Source organism: Myodes glareolus, chromosome 26 (assembly GCF_982192425.1).
Source record: "Myodes glareolus chromosome 26, mMyoGla1.1, whole genome shotgun sequence".
In the NCBI taxonomy this organism is placed as follows: Eukaryota; Metazoa; Chordata; class Mammalia; order Rodentia; family Cricetidae; genus Myodes; species Myodes glareolus.
Window position 1 is genome coordinate 31,131,299 of NC_142051.1, and position 22,966 is coordinate 31,154,264.

The following is a 22,966-nucleotide window of genomic DNA, read 5'->3' on the forward strand; positions in this document are numbered from 1 at the left end:
ATTAGTAAAAAAGTAATCAAATAGTATTCTTAATATATTCTATAAATAAAGCATATACTCATTGACAAGCACACAACAATTGGCAAAACATGAATCCACTAAGCCTACTAATGTAAAAGAGATTGACTATGTTGAACATAAGCCAGAAGCAGTTATTTTCAAATTATAAAAGCAATGTAATTCACCTACAGGGGAATATTAAAGTAGAAAGACCCACCTCAAGAGATGCAGAAAAAAATCCTAGCCAGTACATTAAAAAAGGAAAAAGAAAGAAAATATTAAGATGTAAGAATCAGAGGAAGGGACAAGCTTCCATTCAAAAATGGGTGATTGCGTATGGAGAAACCAGACTCTACTGTTGTTGGCCCCGCTAAGGGAACAGAAGAACCCTGCTGGTCCCAACCAACACACAGACCCGAATGAATTTCAACATGAAGTTAAAACATGGACACATCAAATACTATAAAACTGAAGAAAATTCACCAGGAATTCATGGGAGAGCCTAACACTTCTGCTGATGTTAAAGAAGTTTCAAGTGCACAGACGGCAGTGCCACAGACAGTTCAGAAGCAAGGCGCACTACAGCTGAGAAAATAACGCAGTAAGACACGGTGGCTACATTAGTTAAGAGACCAAGCACGGCGGCACAAGTTCTCCTTAAGCCTCTTACACATGTACCGCGGTGCACTCCTGTGTGTAAGTGTGCATGCATGCACACACACATAGAAATGAAGTGTAATAACTATGGCTCCAGCTGTGTCCATCAAGCCCGAGTGCTTAACAAGCTGCTCTAGCCGGGGCTCAGCCTGCAGTCAGGGTCCGATCTCTCCCAGGTGGGTCTCGCTAAAGCACTTCACACTCCAGCCTCCCGGTTCTCCCAGATTCCTTCACTCTTCGTAATCTGGCCTCTGTCAAATTTCAGTCTCTTTTTTTCCTGCCTCTGTCCTTTGGCTCACTGGTACCATGCCTCTGCCCTGCCACGGTCCTGGGAGGCTCTTTATCTCACCCTATCTTTTTTTATTTTATTTTGTGTGCATTGGTGTTTTGCCTGCATGTGTATGTGAGGATGTCAGATCTTAAGAGTTAACAGACAGTTGTGAGCTGTCATGTGGGGGCTGGGAATTGAACCTTGGGTCTGCTGGAAGATCAGTACATGTGTAAGAGGCTTAAGGAGAACTTGTGAGATTGGGTTCTTCGCTTCTACCAGGTGGATCCCAGTGAGTCAGGTTGGCAGGCTGGGCTGTAAGCCCTGCTGAGCCAGCCTGCTGGCCTGCTGGGTTTGTTGTGGGGACTGATCTCACAATGGCCGTGCACAAGCTGGCCTCAATCCCCCATGTCTCCCAAGCATTGGGATTACAGGTGAGTGTGCCACCATGCTTGGTCTCTAGCTGTAGTTTTAGGAATGTTAACTGCAGCTTGTAATCATCCAGCCCACTGTGGTAGAGTGGAGGGGTGCAGCTGGAAGACACAGTCCGACCAACACCCCTGCTTCCTTCCAGTGGGTCCGCAGCACAAAACCAGCACCTCCTCACCCAGCTCAGTGAAGACACCTCCTGTGAAGACAGCTGACTTCGCTCTTTTCACTGTTAGGCAAGCTAGCTGGAGACATTTTCCTCTCCTCTCTACTGCCATCTAGTGTAGACATAAAAATGCTCAACGAGTTGGTTTCCTCCTCTGAACAAGAAATTGCTCAGAAAGCTAAGTTACAAAAAAAGAGGAGGAACCTCCAGTAAAACCCTCTTCGGCTGTCTGTCAGCTCGGGATGTATGCAATTACTAGTGTTTTACTGCGTGGCAGCAGAAAATGCTGTCACATAAAGTCAAGTTATCTAAATGGGTGGGACTGAGGCTGGGCTCTCATCTGCTGAGCAGGGGGGGTAAAACTGAGGTCACTGAATGAGGAGGAAGCTGTGTGGAGTCTTGAAGGCCCCTCCACACCCTGCTCCGAGGGTCTCCATCACCAAGGAGTCCAACAACATCAGCGCCTGTACTGATGCAGTCTGTAAATGTTTCCTTAGACTACGCACTCCTGAAGGGCAAGGAACCGGTGGGTCCTAAAGCCAGGACCTCCACCCGGAGGGAGACCCGGCAGTTTGAACTTTTATTAAACCGAAGCGCTGCAACAGATGGGTAAAGATGCACAGTGAGCCGCGGTGCCAGGGCTGCAACGCCGGCACTGCCAGCTCCAACTCTACTCACTTCAGCTCTCGTGTGGATAAAAACATTGCCGACTTTCAGTATCTGCATTTGTTGCAATATGAAACCATTTATGCAGAGGCATGGGAAAGCATTGCATAGGCGCTAGGTATTCTTATTGCTATTACTGCAATCATGCAAGAGTCTCAGGATATTTACTGGGGTCAAAACAGCATAAGCATGTACTTCGGTTAGAATTAAAATACAGGATTGGTAGATAGGCAACCATATTTTCATCCTCAGTGGTAATGCTCCTAACCTTATTAAGGTTAAAACCTGATCTAAGATAAGATATTGATCACCACAGAATTTAACAAGGAATCGTGGTTAGGCTATCAACAAATATTTAAGCAAAAGGATATGTCCTGTCCTGCTAAATAACATGCCGAATTTCATATGCAATTTATAGAGAATGGTGATAGTCAAGTGGCCATTTTGAAATTGAAAGCAATTAAAATAATTATTTTATTAATAATTTTGACTTAAGTACTATGCCTTCTAATAGTCTGCCAAGTCTAGGATAACTATCTGACTCACTAGTTTCATAAGGATCTATCCCTTAGAATATGTAAAATATGTAAAAGATGACAAGACTCCAGAGGACATTGTTATGCAAATGTAATACAGGACTACGCTTTGAAAGCAGAGTTTCCTTTCTTTTTTCTTCCTGGAGCTTTACAACGCAGTTGTCTCTCGTGGCAGCTGGCGAGGCCGACATGAACTACGCCTACTACTGCATCCGGGTTAGGTGAAGACCCCTGGGTAAAGACTGCGCTTTCCCGACATCGCAGAATGATGCAGGTCTCCTGCTTCATTTTAATTGGGACGCAGTGGCAGCTGTCAGTAGCCCAGAGGAGGGGGACACAGGAGGGGTACCCACACAGCAAGGCTTCTTTCATGTTTCGTGTGCCTTCCTCTGGTGTTTTCTCAGAGCCGTGTGGCTGTCACCTCTCTATCCGTGTAAGGATTAATAATTTACACACCTGAGACTCTGCAGGGTTCCCGACCTTTCTACAAATAGAGCGGCTAAGGCTGGCAAGCTAGTGGGCTTTGCCCAACAACTTCATGCAGAAGGTTAGGAAAACAGAATAAAAACATAAGTCATAGGGAGTTGATACTGCTCCAACCTCAAAAACTAAACAATCCTGGCTACTAGGACAAAAAGAGAAATTACTTCAAAACTTTTTGTTAAAAATAGTAATTTTGTATTTTCTTTAAATTCTGAACACTCGGAATGTTTTCAGTTTAAAAATGTTTCTGAAGTAATGCAAGTGCCCCTCCTAAAGTTTTGAGAGAAATTTTAACCCAAAGAATTAAGTATTTTAAACAGAGTTTATCACAAGTGAGCATAGTAATTCTCTCCTGATCTACACGACATCTGTGGGAAAGTTTTATCTTTCAGTTCAACAGTGTTTTTCTTTCTGTGACGGATCTATATCCATTAATGTGAGGACTTTAAAAATAACTTGATAGCGGGGCATGGTGGCACACGCCTTTAATCCCAGCACTTGGGAGGCAGAGGCAGGTGGATCTCTGCGAGTTTGAGGCCAGCCTGGTCTACAAAGTGAGTCCAGAACAGTCAAGGCTGTTACACTGAGAAACCGAGACTCTAAAAACCACAAAACCAACCAAACAAAAACTTCCAAAACCTTGATACCCAGTTATTTTCTTAATAACACTAAAAATATGCTTTCTACAAAAGCATTATATTTTTTTTTATTGTGAGCTCATTTTTAAAACGAGACGATTGGCTGTTTATCCAAAGAATCTGTTTACTTCTCTGACACAGCGTCAGAAAGACTTTTACAGAAAGCTGTTCTAGAAGGTTAACTCAAACAGCAATGATCCCTAGAGGTTACTTAAGCTGGGTCCCGAAGACCGCCTTCTTCTGGGCCATGCAAAAACGTTCAGACACGTTCTCTGCATTGTGTCGTGCAACCGGCCTCTAGTTGAACAGGAACATAGGTGCACACGTGGAAAGTAGCTGAGAGCATCTCTGCCCAGTCTGGGTCATCCTGACCGAAGCATACAAAGGAGCCTGTGTGGTTTCAGGGCTCTCGACTAAGGAGTCAGAACGAGCTGAGCTGCTCAGTCAACCTGCTGGCATTTGAAAGCTTAGCTCTCTTAAATGGCTCGGGATGACAGTAAACCAAGGAGCAAATGGCTTGTTTTATGTCTGGGCCTGGAGAGCACGATGTGGGGGGAAATACCACTCAAATTCTACCACACGCCACTTGGGTGAGCGCTACGTAAATGACATGGCCAGGAGTTCTTTACCCGACCAAGTCAAGTCATGGAAATGCTGAAGAGCCACCAAGGGTCACCAAACTAGCTTTGGATTCTCAAAGAAAATGTATTGCCACGTGTTTGTGTGTGTGTGTGTGTGTGTGTGTGTGTGTGTGTGTGTGTTCTACGTGATCACAGAAGGCCAAGCAGCACACCTAACAACTCTAAAAACTGAGGGAAGAGATTACATTCTTTGGCTGGAGAGATGGACTGATTGTTAGAAGCAGTGGCTGCTCTTCCAGATGCCTGGGTCTGATTCTCAGCACCCACATGGCAGCTCTCAACCATCTATGACTCCAAGCCCAGGGGATCTGACAGCCTCTTCTGGCTTCATGATGCACACGTACATGCAGGCAAAACACCCACACACGTGAAATAAGAATAAGTAATTCTTTTAAAAATTTATATTCTTTTGTTTAAAGAATGAAAGGGAAAATGAGGGCGAGGAACGGAGCTCCAGGGTGGAGCACTTGTAGCATGTAAGAGGCCTTGAACTGGATTCTCGGCATCAACACACACAGGCACACACACACACACACACAGAAGTGTGCACATGCATAATGACAAAGTACGCATGAACATGTAATAAGTACAATGATAAATACTCAGAATATTGTTTAAAAGCATAAAAATTACAGTAAAGAATTGGAAAATCAATAAAACAACAACAACAACAACAAAAAACCAGAAAGCCCAAAATACAGTTGGATTAGACAAAACCTAAGAAAGACTCTCCTATGTGGGATGGTGAACACGTGGAAGTCCTAGCATTTGGGGATCAGGAGTTCCAGGTTAGTCAGGGCTAGTCCTGAGACCCCTATTCCAAGACAAGCACACAGAGTAAGAACACCCAGAGCGTAGGTATGGATGCTTCAACTGAGAGTCCTGGAGAGGCCTGAGAATGAGCAAGAGTAATGAAATCAGATATAAAGAAGTGACGGAGGCCAGGACAGAGCGGGTGGCTGAAGGGTGACTTGGGCTACTGTGTCCTGCATTCAGATAAAGTCTCAGGGTTCAGCAGGGTGTGTGGGCGGCAGAAGCCTGCAATCACCACCCGGGAAGCAGTGACAGGCAGATTAGGAGTTCAAAGTCATCCTCCACTACAAAGTGAGTTCAAGGTCAGTCTCAGTTATAGGGGACCTTGTCTCAAAACCAAAACACAAGAAAGCAAAATAAATACTCTAAAATCATCTGTAATGACAAAAAAGCAAACTCAAAGGAGCAGGGAGACAGTGATTTCTGATATCAGCTCTTGGAACAGAAACGGACTTAAAAAGAACAGTAAGAGATGGTCTAACAGCCTAACATGAGCTAAGGATTCAGCACAAATGGGTTTTCCTTTGAAGGGAGAAAACATATTGATGGGCTGAAATAAGGGAACGCACCAACAAACGTCTTACATTCAACTAATAAAAAGACTCAAACAGCGTCATGCCTGCAATCCAGGAACTTGGGAAGCGTGCAAGCAAGCCAGCAAGCAAATTGGTCTTAATCGTTAATATGGCCTCACTTATTATATTTAATGCTAAATATTTTCCTTAAATGTTTATGGGTGGGTCTGTTAGTTTGTCTGGCTATAAAGCGGTTTCTGGAAACCTGTTTCATTAGTTGTTATAAAATGCCTGCCTGTAGAGAGCCGCGTGATGCCATGCCTTACAGGTGGCGCTGATTCCCACCTTCCACCTTTCCAACGGTGAATGCTCTCAGATGTGTAACAACTCCACAGAGCTGGTCCATATATGGCTAATGCTAAGATCTGGCTCGTGGCTTGCTGGGGTTGGCTGCCAGAGGTTATTTAAGCTGCAGACTGGCTTTTCCCCGGGAGGAAAGGTTGAGAAGGGGCAAGAGGTTGCGAGAGGTAGCGAAAGGATGAGAAGATTATTTTAAGGGCCTGAATAAACCGCAGTTAAGAAGAGTCCGGTGTTGCGTCTTCATTGCTGATAAGGTGGACGCGACACCTGTCTTTCAGTCCTGTCCTCATGATGGCCCTCAAACCAGCTCTCCCAAAGTGACCGGTGAGGAAGCCAAGGTCAGACTCCGCAGCCTTAGATTTAAGTTCTATTTCTATTACTGCCAACACAATTTTTAGCTTTATTTCCGAGCTGTCAAGAAGTGAATCTAAGCTACTCACATTAGGACACACTACTGTACACCTATGGTTTGATTTAGAAGTGAAACCAACAGACTTTCTCCAAGCTCTGTTGTTTTGGGGCAGGGCCAGGCTTTATATAAACCAGTCTAATTTTCAGCACTGGGTTCAATAACAGTCCTACAACGATCATAACCTGTAGGAAAAATATGCACAAAGCACTCACTTCAGTAATCTCCTTTTTCTCTTCATGGGGATGCGGTGATCGCGGGTAGATGTCAAGAAGGTGTGGGGAGGACTCGAAATGCAATCTTTTGAGGTTTCTTTTATTAGGATCTTTGCAGTGCAACTGACTGAAGTTGGCCCTCCATAGCAAGACCTACAGAGTCGAAGGCATTGGTAGTTAGTGGCCAGCATATGAAACCACAGAGCTGGTCTTAAACAGTCAGACATCTAAAACTGTTCTGCGCAGCCAGAGTGTCTGTGTGCAGAGACACACGTCTGTCACTGCTCTTAGATATTTTAGGCATGATGGGGAAGAGATTTAGCATTCTGAATTGCCTTCATGCCCGACTAAAAATTTCTACTTTGAGCCGGGTGTGCAGGACACATACTTGGAAGGCAGAGGCAAGAGGCCTTTGTAAGTTTGAAGTCAGCCTGGCCTATACAGTGAGTTCCAAGCCAGTCTAGTCTGCGTTACATGGTGAGACCCTGTCTCAAAAATATCCCCCCAAACACAAATCTAAAATAAACAAAATTCTTTAATATTTTATAAACTTAAAAAATTTCTTTGTGCATCTCACCCAAACCCCCCCCCCCCACGCTTTTGCCTTGACCATCATTGTGGTCAATAACCTAGCTGTGAATAACTTTTGGTCATCTCATATAAATGTAGATTTGCCTCATCAGTGATTTCAATTTATCATCCTCAGTGAGCTCAACATCTGAAGAAACAAGAAGTACAGGCAAAATCTTGGACAATAAGTTGGATAAAAAGGGCACTCAGTGTCAACTAAATGTATTATTAAGCATAAAATAGAGCAAGAGAAAATACCCTCAGAATTCTTAAAACTATTCAGCCAGAACTATTTCAACTATGCAACAGCAAACTTGACATTAAGTTAACACAAAACCCCACTGGTAATCGTCCCAACATACACAGGCTAGTTAGTGATGAGTGTCCCATGGACATCAACGATTTCTTTATGCAAATCAGGTCCTTTGGTCCAAATCAAAGGTGTACAAACCTGGGCATCTGCACCTCCTGACGTAAACAGCTCTCCGTCCCTTGAAAATGTGACAGTGAAGACAGGGCCCTGAGAGATAAAGGGAAGGAAAGAGAACAGGATTGAGAGCTGTTTTCTCATGGCCAACAGGACTGAGGGCCACAGTCTAACTGGTCAAACAGCAACTAGCGTCCGATGGACACATCCAGGAGCTAGCAACGAATGGTGGCCAAGTGCAGATACAGAACCAACCCAGGTATGTCAGAACACGAGTAAGTGATAATAGCAAAAGTTCGCACATGTATAAGCTGGTAAGACTTTCTGTTTAAGCTTTTTCTAGCTTTACTCATTAAAAATGAACAATAAGTATGAAGTAATGGCACTGAGAGCCACATGACCCTAACAGGTTCCACTGGGCGCTCTCTCCTGAAGCAGGCTGCAGGACTGGGAGGAGTCAAAGCCAGCAGTCCAGCCCTGGGGATGCACAGCACAGCACAGCACAGCACAGTCGGAGGCCAGTGGGGAAGCTCCTGAAATTATCTACTGAGAGATAACAAGCACTTAAAATTGAACAATTCCTGTACTTTGCATGAGATTAGTCCATCATTACTGGAGGAATTAGTTCTCATCTTGCAATATCAACATTTGTTTATTTTTTAACATACACTTTGCCTTATTCACATATATCCTGTGTTAGTCACTGAATGTGAAATGTATCCCATGGGTTTCTATGCTTGAACACTTAGTCTTCAGGAGGTGAAAATGCGTCTTTATGGGTGTGTGCGCCTCGCAGTTTTACAACCTGGTCCCCGTCATGTTCTCGTTCTCTTCTCTGTGTCCCTGTCTCTCTCTGTCTCTCTCTGTCTCTCTCTCTCTCCTTCCCTCCCTCCCTCTCTGCTTCAAGAGGAGCAATGCAATGTCTGACCGCATGCTCCTGTTTGTTGGGAATATTATTTTAAGGTGTATTTCTTTTGTTTATGTTGCATTTGTTTAACTCTGTGAGGCTGTGTTACTGTTCCTGTCTATAACACCTGAGGGTCCTAATAAAGAGTTGACCGGCCAACAGCGAGGCAGGAGAAAGAAATAGGTGGGGTTGCTAGGTAGAGAAGATAAACAGGAGGAAAAATCTGGGAGGAAAAGGATCTGGGAACGAGAAAGGAAGGAGGATGACTTCAGGGGCCAGCCACCTACCCAGCTACACAGCCAGACACAGAGCAAGAAGGAAAGAAAAGGTATACAGGAATAGAGGAAGATGAAAGCCCAAAGGCCAAAGATAGACGGGCTAATTTAAGAAAAGCTGGCAAGAAACAAGCCAAGATAAGGCTGGGCATTCATTTATTTGAAAGCTGGGTGGTGGGCCCCTCAAAAAGGCAAAAGAGCAAAGAAGAAAACAAGCAACTACACCCGCTGCCATGACTACCCGGCCATGGTAGACTACCCTTTCTGGAACTGTCATGGAGTAAGGTCTTTCTCTCTTCAGCTGCTTGCCAGGGCTTCTTATCCCAGCCACAGGAAAAGGACCAGGATGCCGTTCCCAGCTGTAGCTCACAAACACCTTTACCCTGGATGAAAACGCTGTGTGCCAAGAGCGTTTCTCCTCAGCGCTGTTCTATCTTTTTCCTAATTATGTAGTATTACTTTATAGATATCTCAGCCCTTAGCCATTGTTATTGACTGCATTTACTTTCTCTGAACACATGTGTCTGCACGTGACTGAGCTGGTTCTGCTTTGCCCTAACCCTATTGTAGAGCAGAGCAGGAAGTTGAGCAGGACAGATCAGGCAGGAAGAACCTTTCTTTTCTAGACTGTAAAGCCCTTTCTATTTTGAGATGTGGGGAGCTTGTATTCACCTAAAAGAAAATACCCAGTGCATGAGGCAAAAAGGAAACAATTTGCTCTGAAAAGTTTACAAGTTTGAATATTTACCCATAAGAGAATAGTTTATAGACTTAAAACATATCAATGTTTTTCTAAACTAATTGAGAAAATGGTTTAGACAAAAGAATAAGGAATACCAGAGCCAAAATATCAGTTTTCTCTCCAGTAAGTCTGTTAAAAGGAGACTATTGCTTATCTGGAAGGCAATATTCCTGGGTGTTCTAGAAATAATAATCACAACGAGCCAGGCGTGATGGACTAGTTACAGGCGACACTGGCTGAAGACAAGTCTTTGCACAAGAATTACCGGAGGTAAACTGCAGGGGTAGGGGCCCAGCCTAAAGCAGGGGAGCAAAAGGTGTTAGGCTCCAATTGCTGGGCTGCTCTTAAACTCACCAATCAGGATAGGAGGGATGGGGGCAGGAGTGACAGGCTGAGTGTCAGAGCAGAGAACCAGCATCATGTAAGAAAGGCATATGTAACAAATGGGACCAAACAGAAATCTCAGTGCTGGTACCGTATGTCCTTGAAGTGTGTATATGAGTCTTCCCTCTAGGAGATCCAGAATCTTGAGTGTTCCATCAGAAGAGGCCGTGACCAGGCTGTTACCCGAAGGGTGGAATGACAGACAGTTCACACCGGAGCTGTGAACTAAAGGGCAGAAAAGAAACACAAACAATTCAGGGTTTCTTTATGACAGTTCTTGACCATCCTAACTGGAGCTTGATAAAATTGGCCGTCTTCCCTGTCAATCATTTGCAGAGAGGGGCTCTGAATTCGGAGCATTTCCGTTGCTTTGTGAGCAGCTTTACCGTGAAAACGAGAATCGAGAATCGGCCCAAAGCAGCGACTTCGTCACAGCAAAATCCTAGCTCCCCGAAGTGAGTTAAGTGCTGTGACGTCACGTGGCCCGAAGCTTCCAGTTAAAGAGGCGGAATCACTTGAGAAAGGAGAGGGTGTCACAAAAAGAGAATCTTATTGGGAGTACAGCTATAAAGACTTTGGCTGTATCACCCCAATAATTAATAGCTGGCTATCATCAGCTCATATAAGCTCTCTCTAATTCAGCCTCAAATTAAACGTAAAGAGCAGTGGGGTGGGGCTTGGCATTAAGGAGGGGCGAGTGTGGAGGCATGTGTATAGGACAGCCCTGAGTTTAAGCATGAGAGTTCACTTCTGGACACCATTCTTCCAATAGGAGGCAGTAGAGTACAATGGTCAAAAAGGGATGTTTTCTATACACAGTCTTATGTCTATTTCTGTCAATTTTCTTACCCTTACAACGAGAGAAGTACTGACACCTATTAGGAATAGCGACTGACTCTCACACAGAGCAGACAACCAGAGTTTGAAAACTACTATGGTAACTTTGTTTTTACACTCCCCACGTCAGTTTTAAAGTATCTTTGAAAAGATGCATGTGTGGGGGGCGCAACACCAGACCCCTTTATCTGTTCCGTTCCCAATGTGGCCATGTCGGATACACCTCACTGGGCTTTGCAGCGTTCTTCGTCTCTTTAATTGGCACACTGGGGATGTGTGGCCAAGCTGAGCTTTTAGGAGTTGCCGGGGCCAACACTTCTGCCCTAAAATCTCTGGTTACAACTCTGTCAAGCTGAACCAGGATCGGAGACATCTTTTTGGCATCAGCCAACTCAAGCAAGCCCAGCCTGGGTGGAGAGGAGAGGCTGGTGGGCCCACCCAGCTGCTGGAAGCATTTTTATTCCAGGAACTTTCCTTATCTCTCCACTCTGGCAGCTTTCGGCAGCTTTCTGCTTGGATTTAGCGAGGTGGAGAAGGGAACGGTCAGCCTTTTCAGGCCCTGCATGCTGACCTGTAAGCTCTCCCAATCAGTGCACAAAAAACAAAAATACCCAACTGCCTTGAAGAATGACTAACAAGTAAACTGTGCGACTCCCTGGGTCATACTGCAGCTTCCACAACAAGAGTCTTCTCTTTATTTTTGGTTTTATTTTTGCTTTGTTTTAGTTTATCTTTTAAATTTGGTTTTTACTTGGGGGAGAAAGTTGCAAGGGCAGAGGGTAGATGCAAGGGGAGACAGAAATAAGTAGGATCAGAATGCATGACGGAAACTCCAGAAAGAATTAATAAAAGTTTTTAAAAAAGAAAAACAAACACAACCCCCAAACCAATTACCTAACTTCAAAAAGCTTTTGAAAAAGGTGTTTCAAAATATAAATTTGTCTAAAGGATTTTTCTTCCTTCCTTCCTTCCTTTCTTTTTAATTCATTAATTATTTTTGGTTTTTCAAGACAGGGTTTCTCTGTGTAGCCTCAGCTGTCCTGGAACTCACTCTGTATCTCGAACTCACAGAGATCCTCCTGCCTCTGCCCCCAGAATGCTGGGATTAAAGGCATGCACCACCACCACCTGGCTATAAAAGATTTTCTAATGTTAAAAGTTAATACACTGTTGAAGAATAGAACCTAACTCTTTGTATTTAAAGTAGTGAGACTTTCAAAAAAAAAAAAAGCTCTTGCTCTGCTGTTAGTAACACTTAGAAAAAAGAATTGGCAGTGAGGACAAAAAATGTGTCTCTGCTGACACAGAAGCACTGCTTTCCGTTGACGGGAAGGGTTTTTGACTGAGTCTTAACAAGGTCTGCCCGAGTATCTGTTGAGGGTAAGGCCCTTAAAATGATCAAGCAATTCCATTACGGTTGGTACCTTACATGTCTATGTCTGGATATAGACTGTATGTCAGAATTTCATCTATATATTATGTGAAAAACACAGACTTAAAAACCATGTTAGCACACATTCAAAGTGGTCAGTAAGTGATTTTTTAAGTAATAATCTGTTTGGCTTGAGCGAGTAGCATTCTAGTCTTTGATTATGAGATGCACATGGACATCAGAAGGTAGGCCCGTCTATGTCATTAGCACTGGGCCCTAAATTTGTAAGCAATCTAAAAATTTACTTTTTCTCTATAAATCTATTATCTTACTAAGTCAAAAATTCCAAGATTTTGCTTCAAAAGTAGAAGATAGACTTACATTCATGAAATGTGTAGTTCTGGTGCTAATGGTTATGGGCTCCTTGGTAATTTGAATGTGTTTACGTTTCTCAAATATATAAGCTTTCTAGAGTGTAAATCTTAATACTTTACTGAGTTGGTGTCGTCCAAACCATAACTGTGTGTGTGCCAGGCCAGAAGTTGATGTCGGATGGCTAGTTTTCCCTTCTCATCTCTACATTATGAGGGACATTTGAGGGATAGTTTTACTCTGAATCTGTGGCTCATCATTTTGGCTAGACTGGATAGTCAGCAAGACCCTGGGATTTCCATCTCTGCCCACACAGAACTGGGGTTATGAACGTGTGTATGCACTGGGCTTCTATGAATGCTGGGGATCTTAACCCTGGTCCTCACGCTTGAACAGCAAACACCGTACCCACTAGGCCATCTCCCCTACGCCCTCTATAACTGTTAGTGGTACTAACCTTTCCCAGGCCTGTAGGCACGAGTTCCCACTTGTATCTTGACTATTATGTCTAAGCAAGGTTAACTAGAACACCTCACATTATGTCCTCCAGGTGTGCTTCCCTAGTCTTTAAAAGCATGGACAATGGGTACCTAAGGGAAACTATCTTTGTACACTGTAAATATGTATTACTCTTACTGGTTAATAAAGAGTTGACTGGCCTAAAGGTGGACAGAAAGAGACTGGGTGGGAGAATCAGACTAGGAGAGTGCTGGGAAGAGGAAGGATGGAGTCTTGGCAGATGCTATGAGATGCAGAGCAAGCAGGATGAGAAAGAAGTACACACAAGTGGTTCAGCACAGCACATTGAGTAACAGAAATGGATTAAGTTATAAGAGCTAGCTAAAAATAAGCCTGAGCTATTGGCTGGGCATTTGGAATTAACATTATATCTCTTGTGATTATTTGGGAGCCACTGCTGGAATAGAGATGTCTCACCTACAGGGGACATCTCAAAACAAGACCATCTACTTTATTTAGAAAACCTCTGCACATTCTTATAAGACTTGTATGTATATATTTTTCAGGGTCACTTGTTATCAGATCATCAACTGGTGTGCTCTTCCCTGAGGGAGACTGTTCTTTTCCTCATATTCCTTAGTTGCCTGTATTTCTTTGAGCTTTCTGTCTTCCATATCAGCCATCTCTACTGGGGTCATCCTAGTTCAGCTCATGCTTAGGCTGCCATGGGTGTAGCTCCCGACATATTTAGGAGACACAATCTCACAGCCTCTTCCCGTGGCGCTAATAAAAATCTTTCCACCCCCTCTTCTGCAAAGATCCCTGAGCTTCAGGTGGAACAGCTGTGTTGTGTACATACAAGTAACATTATACAGACAGAGCAGGTTGTAGTTATGATTTTAGGAACACACACACACGTTTAACAACAATTAAAGAAAAAGAAGCAATGATTAGAAAGAAAGTGGGGGAGGGTGGGGTGAGGTGGAGATTTCATAGGAAAGTTTGGGTTTGGAGGCAGGAAAGGGAATCGGGGAATAATACAATTTTATTATAATCTCAAAAATAAAAAAGTATATAAAGACAGATGTATATCTAAACAACTTCTGTATGATGTAGCCTGTTATTGATAAATTATACCGTTCACTAAATGGATGCAAATTTAAATGTATTTCTGAGATAACTTGATGGTCATGAGGCTGTCAATCATAAGACCGAATGCAGTAAAACTACCAAGGCCGTTTTGTCAATTGTTCAACTTCCTTTTTATAAAAAGATTTATTTATTTTAAAATTTGATGTGTAAAATGTTATGTTTGCGTGTATGTAAGTGCACTGTGTGTGCCCGGTGCCCACAGAGGCCAGAGAGGATACTAGATCTCCTGCAGCTGGAGTTTGGGAAACTGTGAGCTGCCACGTGGAGGCTGAGAACTAAACCCAGGCCTTCTACAAGATCAGCAAGTGCTCTTAACTACTGAGCCATGACTCCAGCCTCAGCTTTTCAACATCTAGAAGATTCTAAATATGAGCGTTCCAAGACATATGGTTCCCTCAGTCTTGATCCTTGTCCAAAGCACTTAGAATCAAATTCAGGAAAAGAGACCCTAATGTGGACTTCTTTCTGAATCCCATACGTTTTTAAATATCTGTTCTTATTGTTAGTGACTTCTATTTTTCTTGCAGATGTTTTACTATTTTATGCTAATATTCTGTATAAATACATCCTCTAACAAAATGACATAAGCATTATCAAGATGCCAGGCTGTCACCCACAGGATGGACAGAACTGAATTAAGAATGACTTCCAGCCTAAGGGTCGGCTCTGCTTCATATTCGCTTGAGCTTGGCTTCAAAAGGAAGGATGGGAGTTAGGGAGTCTTCTGGACACTGGCTCTTTGTCATATTTCATCTCCCCTCCCTAGCTGACCCAGGATCAGATCAGTGGGGACAACTCTCATGCCAGTGACTAGGGACAGCTAAGAAAAACCACTAGAGGATTACTCAGCCATGCCTTCAGAGAAAATTGTTCCCAGATAATTTCCTAGGGGGTTGTCTTCAGAGTCAAAAGAAAGTCATGATTTCATAAATAAAGCACGCAAAATAAAGCATAGTGGTGAATACTTATAATCCTAGAACTTAGAAGGGCAAAGTAGGAGGTTCATGATTGGGGCTAACCTGGGTTATATAGGAAGACCCTCTCTCAAAGTGAACAACTAGAATTAAGTTACTTGTGTGAGCCCTTCCAAAAGCAACTAAAGCAAAGGGGTATAGAGAAACGGTTCTTTTTTTATTTTTTTTTAAGATTTATTTATTTTCTTTACAGTGTTCTGCCTGCATGTATCCCTGTAGGCCAGAAGAGGGCACCAGATCTCATTACAGATGGTTGTAAGCCACTGCGTGGTTGCTGGGAATCAAACTCAGGACCTCTGGCAGAGCAGCCAGTGCTCTTAACCTCTGAGCCATCTCTCCAGCCCCGAGAAACAGTTCTTAAGCACGGTTACCCTGCACCAACCCCTTTCCACTGGAGGCCATTCTTAGTAGTCCACAGAAGATGACTCCCTAGAGATTTTATTTAATTGTATTTATTTGGCTTTGAATGCCAGCATTCTCTTTTCTACTGGGATGTGGACTTTTGGACTTACACTGTTGGCTCAGTTCACACGGATGCCCGGCCATTACAGCTTGCTCTCTTCTCAAGCACAAGTTTATGACTGAGCTAAGAAAACCTTCAGAGCCAGGTTGGCCAGACACTAATTCCCTCAAGATCGAGCAATAGCAAAACACAGGGGAGAACAGAAATGGGCGCTCAGAAGCTGCTTTCGCTAAAATGCCGACTCCTTATTTGCGTCACAAGCAACTGAAAGCCAGATTTTCATCCTGGGAAAGATCTGGGATCTTTGCCCTTACTTTGTGTCTAGCTCCTTTACCTATGGCTAAAAATACACATTCAAGCACTCACATGTCCTAAACCTGTGGTCACCGTGGGTCCCTAGAAACACAAAACCTTTCAGAAGAAACCAGTCTCCCAGAGGAGGATAATTATCTGGGAGGGTGAGCCTCACGATGGGGGAGAAAGGAAATGAAGGTAAGAAGTAGATGCATCCCCCTGGGAAAGGGATTCAAAGGGCTTTCTCTGCCTGCCTTAGGGACTCTGACACAGACGCCCCCGGCCGGCACTGCTGCAATACGCACACCTCCTTGCACCCAGCCTCAGTCCTTCCTCTGAGTAAGATGGAAGCTCAGGTGGTGACCCCAGGACTTGGGGGTCAACCAGTCCTTGGTCCGTTTCCCTCCTTGACATGGGCACACCGAGTCCATTTTCTCTCTCTGCTTCTTTTTGTACCTCTCTTTCTCATCTTGTTTCTTCTGTTGGTGGCAGGCAGCTGCTCCCCTCTCTAGCCAGCTCAAGCGCAGCCTCTGACTCCCATGAAGAGATCTAAACCGAGCCACAAGCCTTTCCCATAGCAGCCGTACCACAGTGAAACTTCTTTCTGGCTGGGGAAACCGTTACCTTGGTAGTGCTGGAGTAATTTGTTCACTCTGATATCCCAGATTTTCACCGTATGATCAGAACCCGCTGAAGCTATGCATGTACCATTAGGGCTAAAGTCCACAAAATTCGCAAACCTAGGAAGAAAGAATAGATAGTTTGACGTTTCAACTTGTTTACCTTCGTTTTAAAGTTTGGATTGTTTATCATACGGTATCTCCTTAGAGGGCAGATCCATATGAACGGACAAAGAGAATGAACTTACCCTACAGAATCCGAGAAGTTACTGACACATTGCTTGCTGGCGGTATCCCAAATTTTAATTGTTTTATCCTCACTACATGACACGATTAACCTTCCGTCGGGTGAAAATCTAAGAAGCAGAAGATTTTACATATGAGCAATTCTTGATGATCACCACCACACAGTCCATGCCACACAGAAGTCAGGCGAAACAGAGTAGACCGCAGAGGCCACTGTCATCACCCTACCTGGGCTACAGAGCAAGGTCACATTTTGTAACCAGTATCTTTGCAACAATACATCATATGACAAACACTGGGGAGACCCTTGAAATATCAAAGGTCACATAGACCAGCCATGTTCTTTTTTATTGTGTCTGTTTAGATTAAATAATTGACTCAGTTTTGTGGTTTTGCTGGAAGTTTCGATTAAACCTTGAAATCCTTCTAAGTCAAATACCTTGCATTTTTAAAAACATTCTACTTCTTATTTGTTTTTCATTTTCAATTGCTTATTTTCCACCATTATCTAGATGATTCAAGAGATTTTTTTTTCTACTCACCCCATCAACCTGATAGTGAAGCTTTTGCTAAAAATAAAATAAAATAAAATAGGTTGGTGGGTTGAGAAAGCGTAAGGGACACCAACCCGAATCCCAAGGCCAGTGGCTTCCTGGGCTTGAACTAAAGCAGGACAAGTCACTCAGAACAGCTACTCTTCCCTGCTTCAGCTTTCCACCCGAGTGCCCAATGGGGGGGGGGGAGGGAGAGAGAGAGGGGGAGAGAGAGAGAGATTGATTCCAGACACCTTGTCTACTGCTCCTACACCGTTTTCCATATTCACTCTTTATTTGCAACAATAGTTGCCTTTTCAAGTCAGAAGAGCCGAAGACCATACAGAAACTGGAGTTTAGGAAACTTCACTTGTTGACTGGTTGTCCTGCAGCAGCAGCAGCAGGCTCAGCAAGGACAAAATGAGCTCACAGACCGGTGATGAGGAAGACATTTAAGTGTGGTTTCACTCCAGCCCAAAGTCCAGATTTCTGTTGGATTTTCAGCTTGGGTGTGGAATCTAATTAAAGATTTTCTTTTCCTTCCTCAGCACTCCTAACTCTTTCTCTTACTATATAGATGTATAAGTTATAAATAATTTATTTTTATTTACTGTTAATTGGTGTTTTACCTACATGCATATCTGTGGGAGGGAGGCAGAAGTCCTGGAACTGGAGTTACAGACAGGTGTGAGTTGTCAAGTGTGTGCTGGGATTTGAACCTGGGTCCTCTGGAAGAGCCGCCAGTGCTCTTCACCACCGAGCCATGTTTCCAGATCCCTAACTTATTCTCCCATCCAAGTACTAACCAGGCCCGACCCTGCTTAGCTTCCAAGATCAGACGAGATTGGGCGTGTTCAGGGTGGTATGGCTGTAGACTCTCTAACTTATTCTTAAGAGAGACCTAGAAATAATTCTTCATGACTGAAACTTTGAATCCCACACTTCAGAATTCATCATGTAAAAAAGAAAAAACAAGGAGAAATATTACTGAGATCTATGTGAAGCAGTCTCTTAAATATTTCAAATAGAAAACCTTATCTGCTATGGACTTGTAAAAAAAAAGCTTGACTCATTATCTTCATGGAACTAAAATTTTCATAATATAAATATGAGCCATGCAGGGATTAATTCGAATTTTCTTTGAATTTGATCTCACTATGTATCCTGGTTACTTTGAAACTGTATGTAGACCAGGCTGGCCTTGAACTCATAGAGATCTACCTTTCTCTGTCTCCAGAGTGCTGGGATAAATAGTGTGTGCCACCACACCCTGCTATCATATTTCTTAATAAGCCTTATTTTGGGAAGATTACTTAATATGAAAATCTTACCCAACAAAAAAGATGAAGTTATTGCAAACATTTTGAGGAAGAAATGTTAAAACACTTAATCAGCAGAGGGGAGGGTGGAAGGGGAGAGAAGAGGAAGGAAGAGCAAAGGGGGGGAAATTGTAGAGTTCAATTAAAAACAGTAAATAAAATAAAAACATTTAATCAACAGGAATGATCCAATTGCAAAACATTCTTTGACTATTATTATTGTTGTTATTGTTTTAATTGTGCTGGGGATCAAAATCTGAGCACTGTGTATGGTAAGCAGGCACTCTCCTACTGATCTGTATCTTAGAGACATTATTGATCAATCCTACCACCATCATCACAATATCTTATCCATATTTATTGAGCCCATATATCACAAAATGGCATTTAACACTTCACCTGTAGGAACTAAGTTAATACAGAAAACAATCCTATAAAAGAGGCACTGGTGCTTGTCTCCACACACAGATGAGTAAACTGAGGCATGCAGAGGACTGTGGTGGTTCGAATGAGAATTTTCATACTTCAAATCTCATGTATTTCATCACTCGGCCCCAGCTGTGGTGCTGTTTAGCGATGTCTAGTAGGTGTGGCCAGGTTGGAGGAAGTAAGGCAATGAAGGTAGGCGATGAGACTTTAAAGACTCATGTGGTTTCCCATTGTATCCCTCTGTTTTGGCTTGTTCAGGATGTGAGCTCTCTCTTGGTTGGCTGCTCCAGCCACCATACCCATTGCCTGCTACCATGGCCTCCCTGACATCACTCTGCACCTGTAAGTCCAAACAAACTACTTCTTCTATAGTGGCCTTGGTCACAGTGTTTTACCACAGCACAGAAAAGGAACTAATAAAGATTTTCGAACCAGGAGTGGGGCGTCATTGTTCACAACTTGACCATATTGTTTTTCGGAGGAATATTAAAAGAGTCTGGATTCTGTACAAGAAATGTGTTTGAATCTATAAGCAGAGCTTAATGGACCATCCTAGTAGGAACTTTGAAGGCAGTAATCCCGGGGCCAATGCAGACTGTGGGGGTCCAGCTCTAGAGGTTTCAGAGAGGAACAATATTAACTACTGGCCCAGAGATGGTCCCTGTAATATTTTGTCAAAAATGTGCCTTCTTTCTGCTGTTGTCCTAAGAATTTGTCTGAGGCTAAATGAAAAAGTAATGGACTACTTTCTTTGGTGGAGGCAGCATAATATTGATGCTGATATCTGTGGTGTGACTATTATTAATGACTGCTTTGCAAGTCTACAGAGAAGAAAATATAAAGTGGGGAAGAAAGAAATACAAAATGTACAGTGTAAAGGGAAACAGAGCATCTGAATACTACTGCTGCAGTTAATGCTGGTTCTGAGAGAGAGAGAGAGAGACAGAGAGACAGAGAGACAGAGAGACAGAGAGACAGAGAGAGAGACAGGAGGAGGAGGAGGAGGAGGAGGAGGAGGAGGAGGAGAAGGAGAAGAAGAAGAAGAAGAAGAAGAAGAAGAAGAAGAAGAAGAAGAAGAAGAAGAAGAAGAAGAAGAAGAAGAAGAAGAAGAAGAAGAGTACCAGTAAGTAGAGGCCTGATCTGCACTGAAATAAAGGGAAGGGTGACCTCAGGGCAAGACCCCACCCAGCATTTCCTCATTATGTCCCATTTCTCCTTTTTGGAATGGTAATGCATATTCTGTGACACTATACGGTGAAAATATACAATTTGTCTTTTGATTTTACAAGAGGTGATGATCAAGAAATTGCATTTTACATTCCGATATGGCCCAAGCCTATAGCTGTCAGGGAATGTGGCCGTTTGAATGTGAATTTCCCCATGGGCTCAAGTATCTGAATGGGGCCCTAGTTGGTGATGTTGTCTGGGGGATGTTTAAGGGGTATGGTCTTGTTGGAGACAAGCTTTCAGAGGTTAAAGACCTGTGCCTTTTCCAGCTGGCTCTTTGTACTTTGTGCTTATTCAAGATGTCAGCTTCTCAGCTGAGACCTTGCTGAGTCAGCTGCAGCTGTGAGCCCATGAGTTGCCTTGGTCACGGTGTTTTATTGCAGCAACAGAAAAATAACTAATATGAGGAGTGAGGAAAGGGGTCCAGATTGGAGCCAGGCTGTTGGTTTCCACAGCCAAACTTCTGAACCACTGTGGGCAGCTCTCTGACAATGGGAAGCTTTTTTCTAATGGCCAGTTTATGCAAAAGCACTGAAAGTTTCAGATAACGTCTATGTAATCCCCATCCTGTGTGTGTGTGTGTGTGTGTGTGTGTGTGTGTGTGTGTGTGTGTGTGTGTGTGTTAGCATTAGAGAGAAAGAGGAAAGAGGGAGAAAGGGAAGAAGGGAGAGAGAGCATGAACACAGGCTGTTAAGATTTGCTGGCCTGCTCTGTCACCTGGATACCCTGTCCCTTTAAGAGACAAGCCCTGCCCTCTCCAAACCCCACCCCTTTCGCGGAGGAAAGTGGATATCCTGCCTTCTCCAGCCTGCGTGCTTTCTCTCTGTCTGTTCTCTCTCTCCCCCCCTTCTTCCCCCCTACTCTCCTTCCTCCTTCCCCTCCATAACCCACTAAATAAACTCTATATCCAAACTCTCTCTGCATGATGTATCTGTCTCTCACCAGCCAAGGTGATCCACCAAGGCCTCAAGGGACTCACCGAGGCCTGAGGGACCCGCCGAGGTCCTTGGGTCACCTGCTGCTACCCCTCGTGGGACCGGCCTTCCCCCAGTCTCCCCTTACATCCTTAAAAAAGAGTAACACAGACACCATAGGTTTACTCCAGAAAGGTCTCTCACTGGGACTTGGGGCTCCCTGATTAGTAGACTGGCTGGCTAATGAGCTCCTGGGATCCCAGCCCTATCCAGTGATGGGATCTCAAATGCACATGTGGTATTTTCATGGGTGTTGGGAATCAAACTCAGGCCCTCACACTTGTAAATATCAAGCATTTACCACAGTGAGCTGTCTTCCGGGCTTCCGTTAAAATGGAAGGAAACCACGAAGCAGTGCTCCTGCGATACAGTGATTTTTTTTTTTTAAATAACTAAATATCTATGTTGGGAGGCTAGAAGAATCGGAAGGGAGGGAATTCAGTTTAGACTTGATCAAAATACATTATATGCATATAGGAAATCTCAAACAATAAAAACGAATAAAAGGAAAACCACACACACTGTTCCTGGTGCCTGTTAGCAGCTAGGTGAAACATGCACGGCCTCTTTCTCTGGGTTCTCGGGGAGAGCAGTCATGCATGGCGTCACTCAAAGGGAAGAGCTCCCAGCACGGGGCTGCCCTCGATAGCAGGACCACAGTCAGAATTCTCTCTCACGACGCTTCCACAAATGATACAGTTATCGATATTGGTATCCCGATATTTTTAATAAGACAAACAAACAACTACAGCAACAAAATTCTGTCCTCCAGACGCTCCAGGGAAGGAACGAGGTTCAAGGGGATTTGTCAGTAAGGAAAAGCAGGTTCCCTTCAGTGTTGAAAACTCACCCAAGGCAGGAGATTAAGGCCTGGCAATAACTTCCTGGCACTAAAGGAATGAAGGGGCTGTGCACCCTGGTTCAGCAAAAAGTGCAGGAGGAGGCTGGGAAGCAGGTGCTGAGGGGGAAGGAGCATCCAAAGCCTAAGAGGTCAGGCCTTTCCCTTCCCCCTTCACTTTAATTCCCACACATGCCTCTCCTTTGAGAGGGCAAAAGTGGGCACGTTGTTTTGCACCTCCTCCTCCTCCTCTTCTCTTTCGTTTTTTAGCTAGAGACATCAAAAAGAAGTTAGCATCCAAAAGACAGGGTTCTATTTGTCCGGACTTTCATGAGGAAAAGCTAGACTTGAATTGTCAAGGCTCAAACACCACCTAGCAGGGCTGTGATTTTTCTCTTAAATGTCAGGAGGACCTGAAGTCTACATGGACAATTAATAGATTTTTTTCGGACTCAATTCAGTTCCACCCAAGCACCTTTGAAGACTCCAGGAATTAGTCAGCGGTGACTAATGGGTTCTCTGAATAGCACTTGACGAGTCCACCCAAATTACTGCTGGATCCCTTAGCGATCACTGGCACACCAAAAGAATGAAGACATTTTCAGATGCTTTTTCAAGAAAAACTGGCTTACAGGTGTTTGCGAGGAGCCAAAATGAAACAGCGAGTGGTTTTCAATTTGGCATCTACATAAAGTTGTCTGTCTAAATTCACACTTCAGGAGTCGTTCCCTTGGGATTATTTGCTTGCTTTCTTGT

The 22,966-nt window shown here is 43.7% G+C and overlaps 1 protein-coding gene across 5 annotated transcripts in view; it reads right to left on the reverse strand.

Moving 5' to 3' along the window:
* Poc1b (POC1 centriolar protein B) overlaps positions 1 to 22,966 on the reverse strand; it is an 87,868-nt gene that overhangs the window by 25,323 nt on the left and 39,579 nt on the right. For all 5 annotated transcript variants that reach the window (XR_007228613.3, XM_085683152.2, XM_085683154.2 and 2 more), the window contains 5 exons: positions 16,893 to 17,000; positions 16,649 to 16,764; positions 10,193 to 10,326; positions 7,818 to 7,886; positions 6,797 to 6,949 (listed from right to left, as the gene is read on the reverse strand). Coding sequence is in view for 4 of the 5 variants with exons in the window: in XM_085683152.2 (XP_085539278.1) it covers positions 6,797 to 6,949; positions 7,818 to 7,886; positions 10,193 to 10,326; positions 16,649 to 16,764; positions 16,893 to 17,000 (580 nt within the window). In the remaining variant the exon portion in view is untranslated. The remainder of the gene's footprint in view (positions 1 to 6,796; positions 6,950 to 7,817; positions 7,887 to 10,192; positions 10,327 to 16,648; positions 16,765 to 16,892; positions 17,001 to 22,966) is intronic.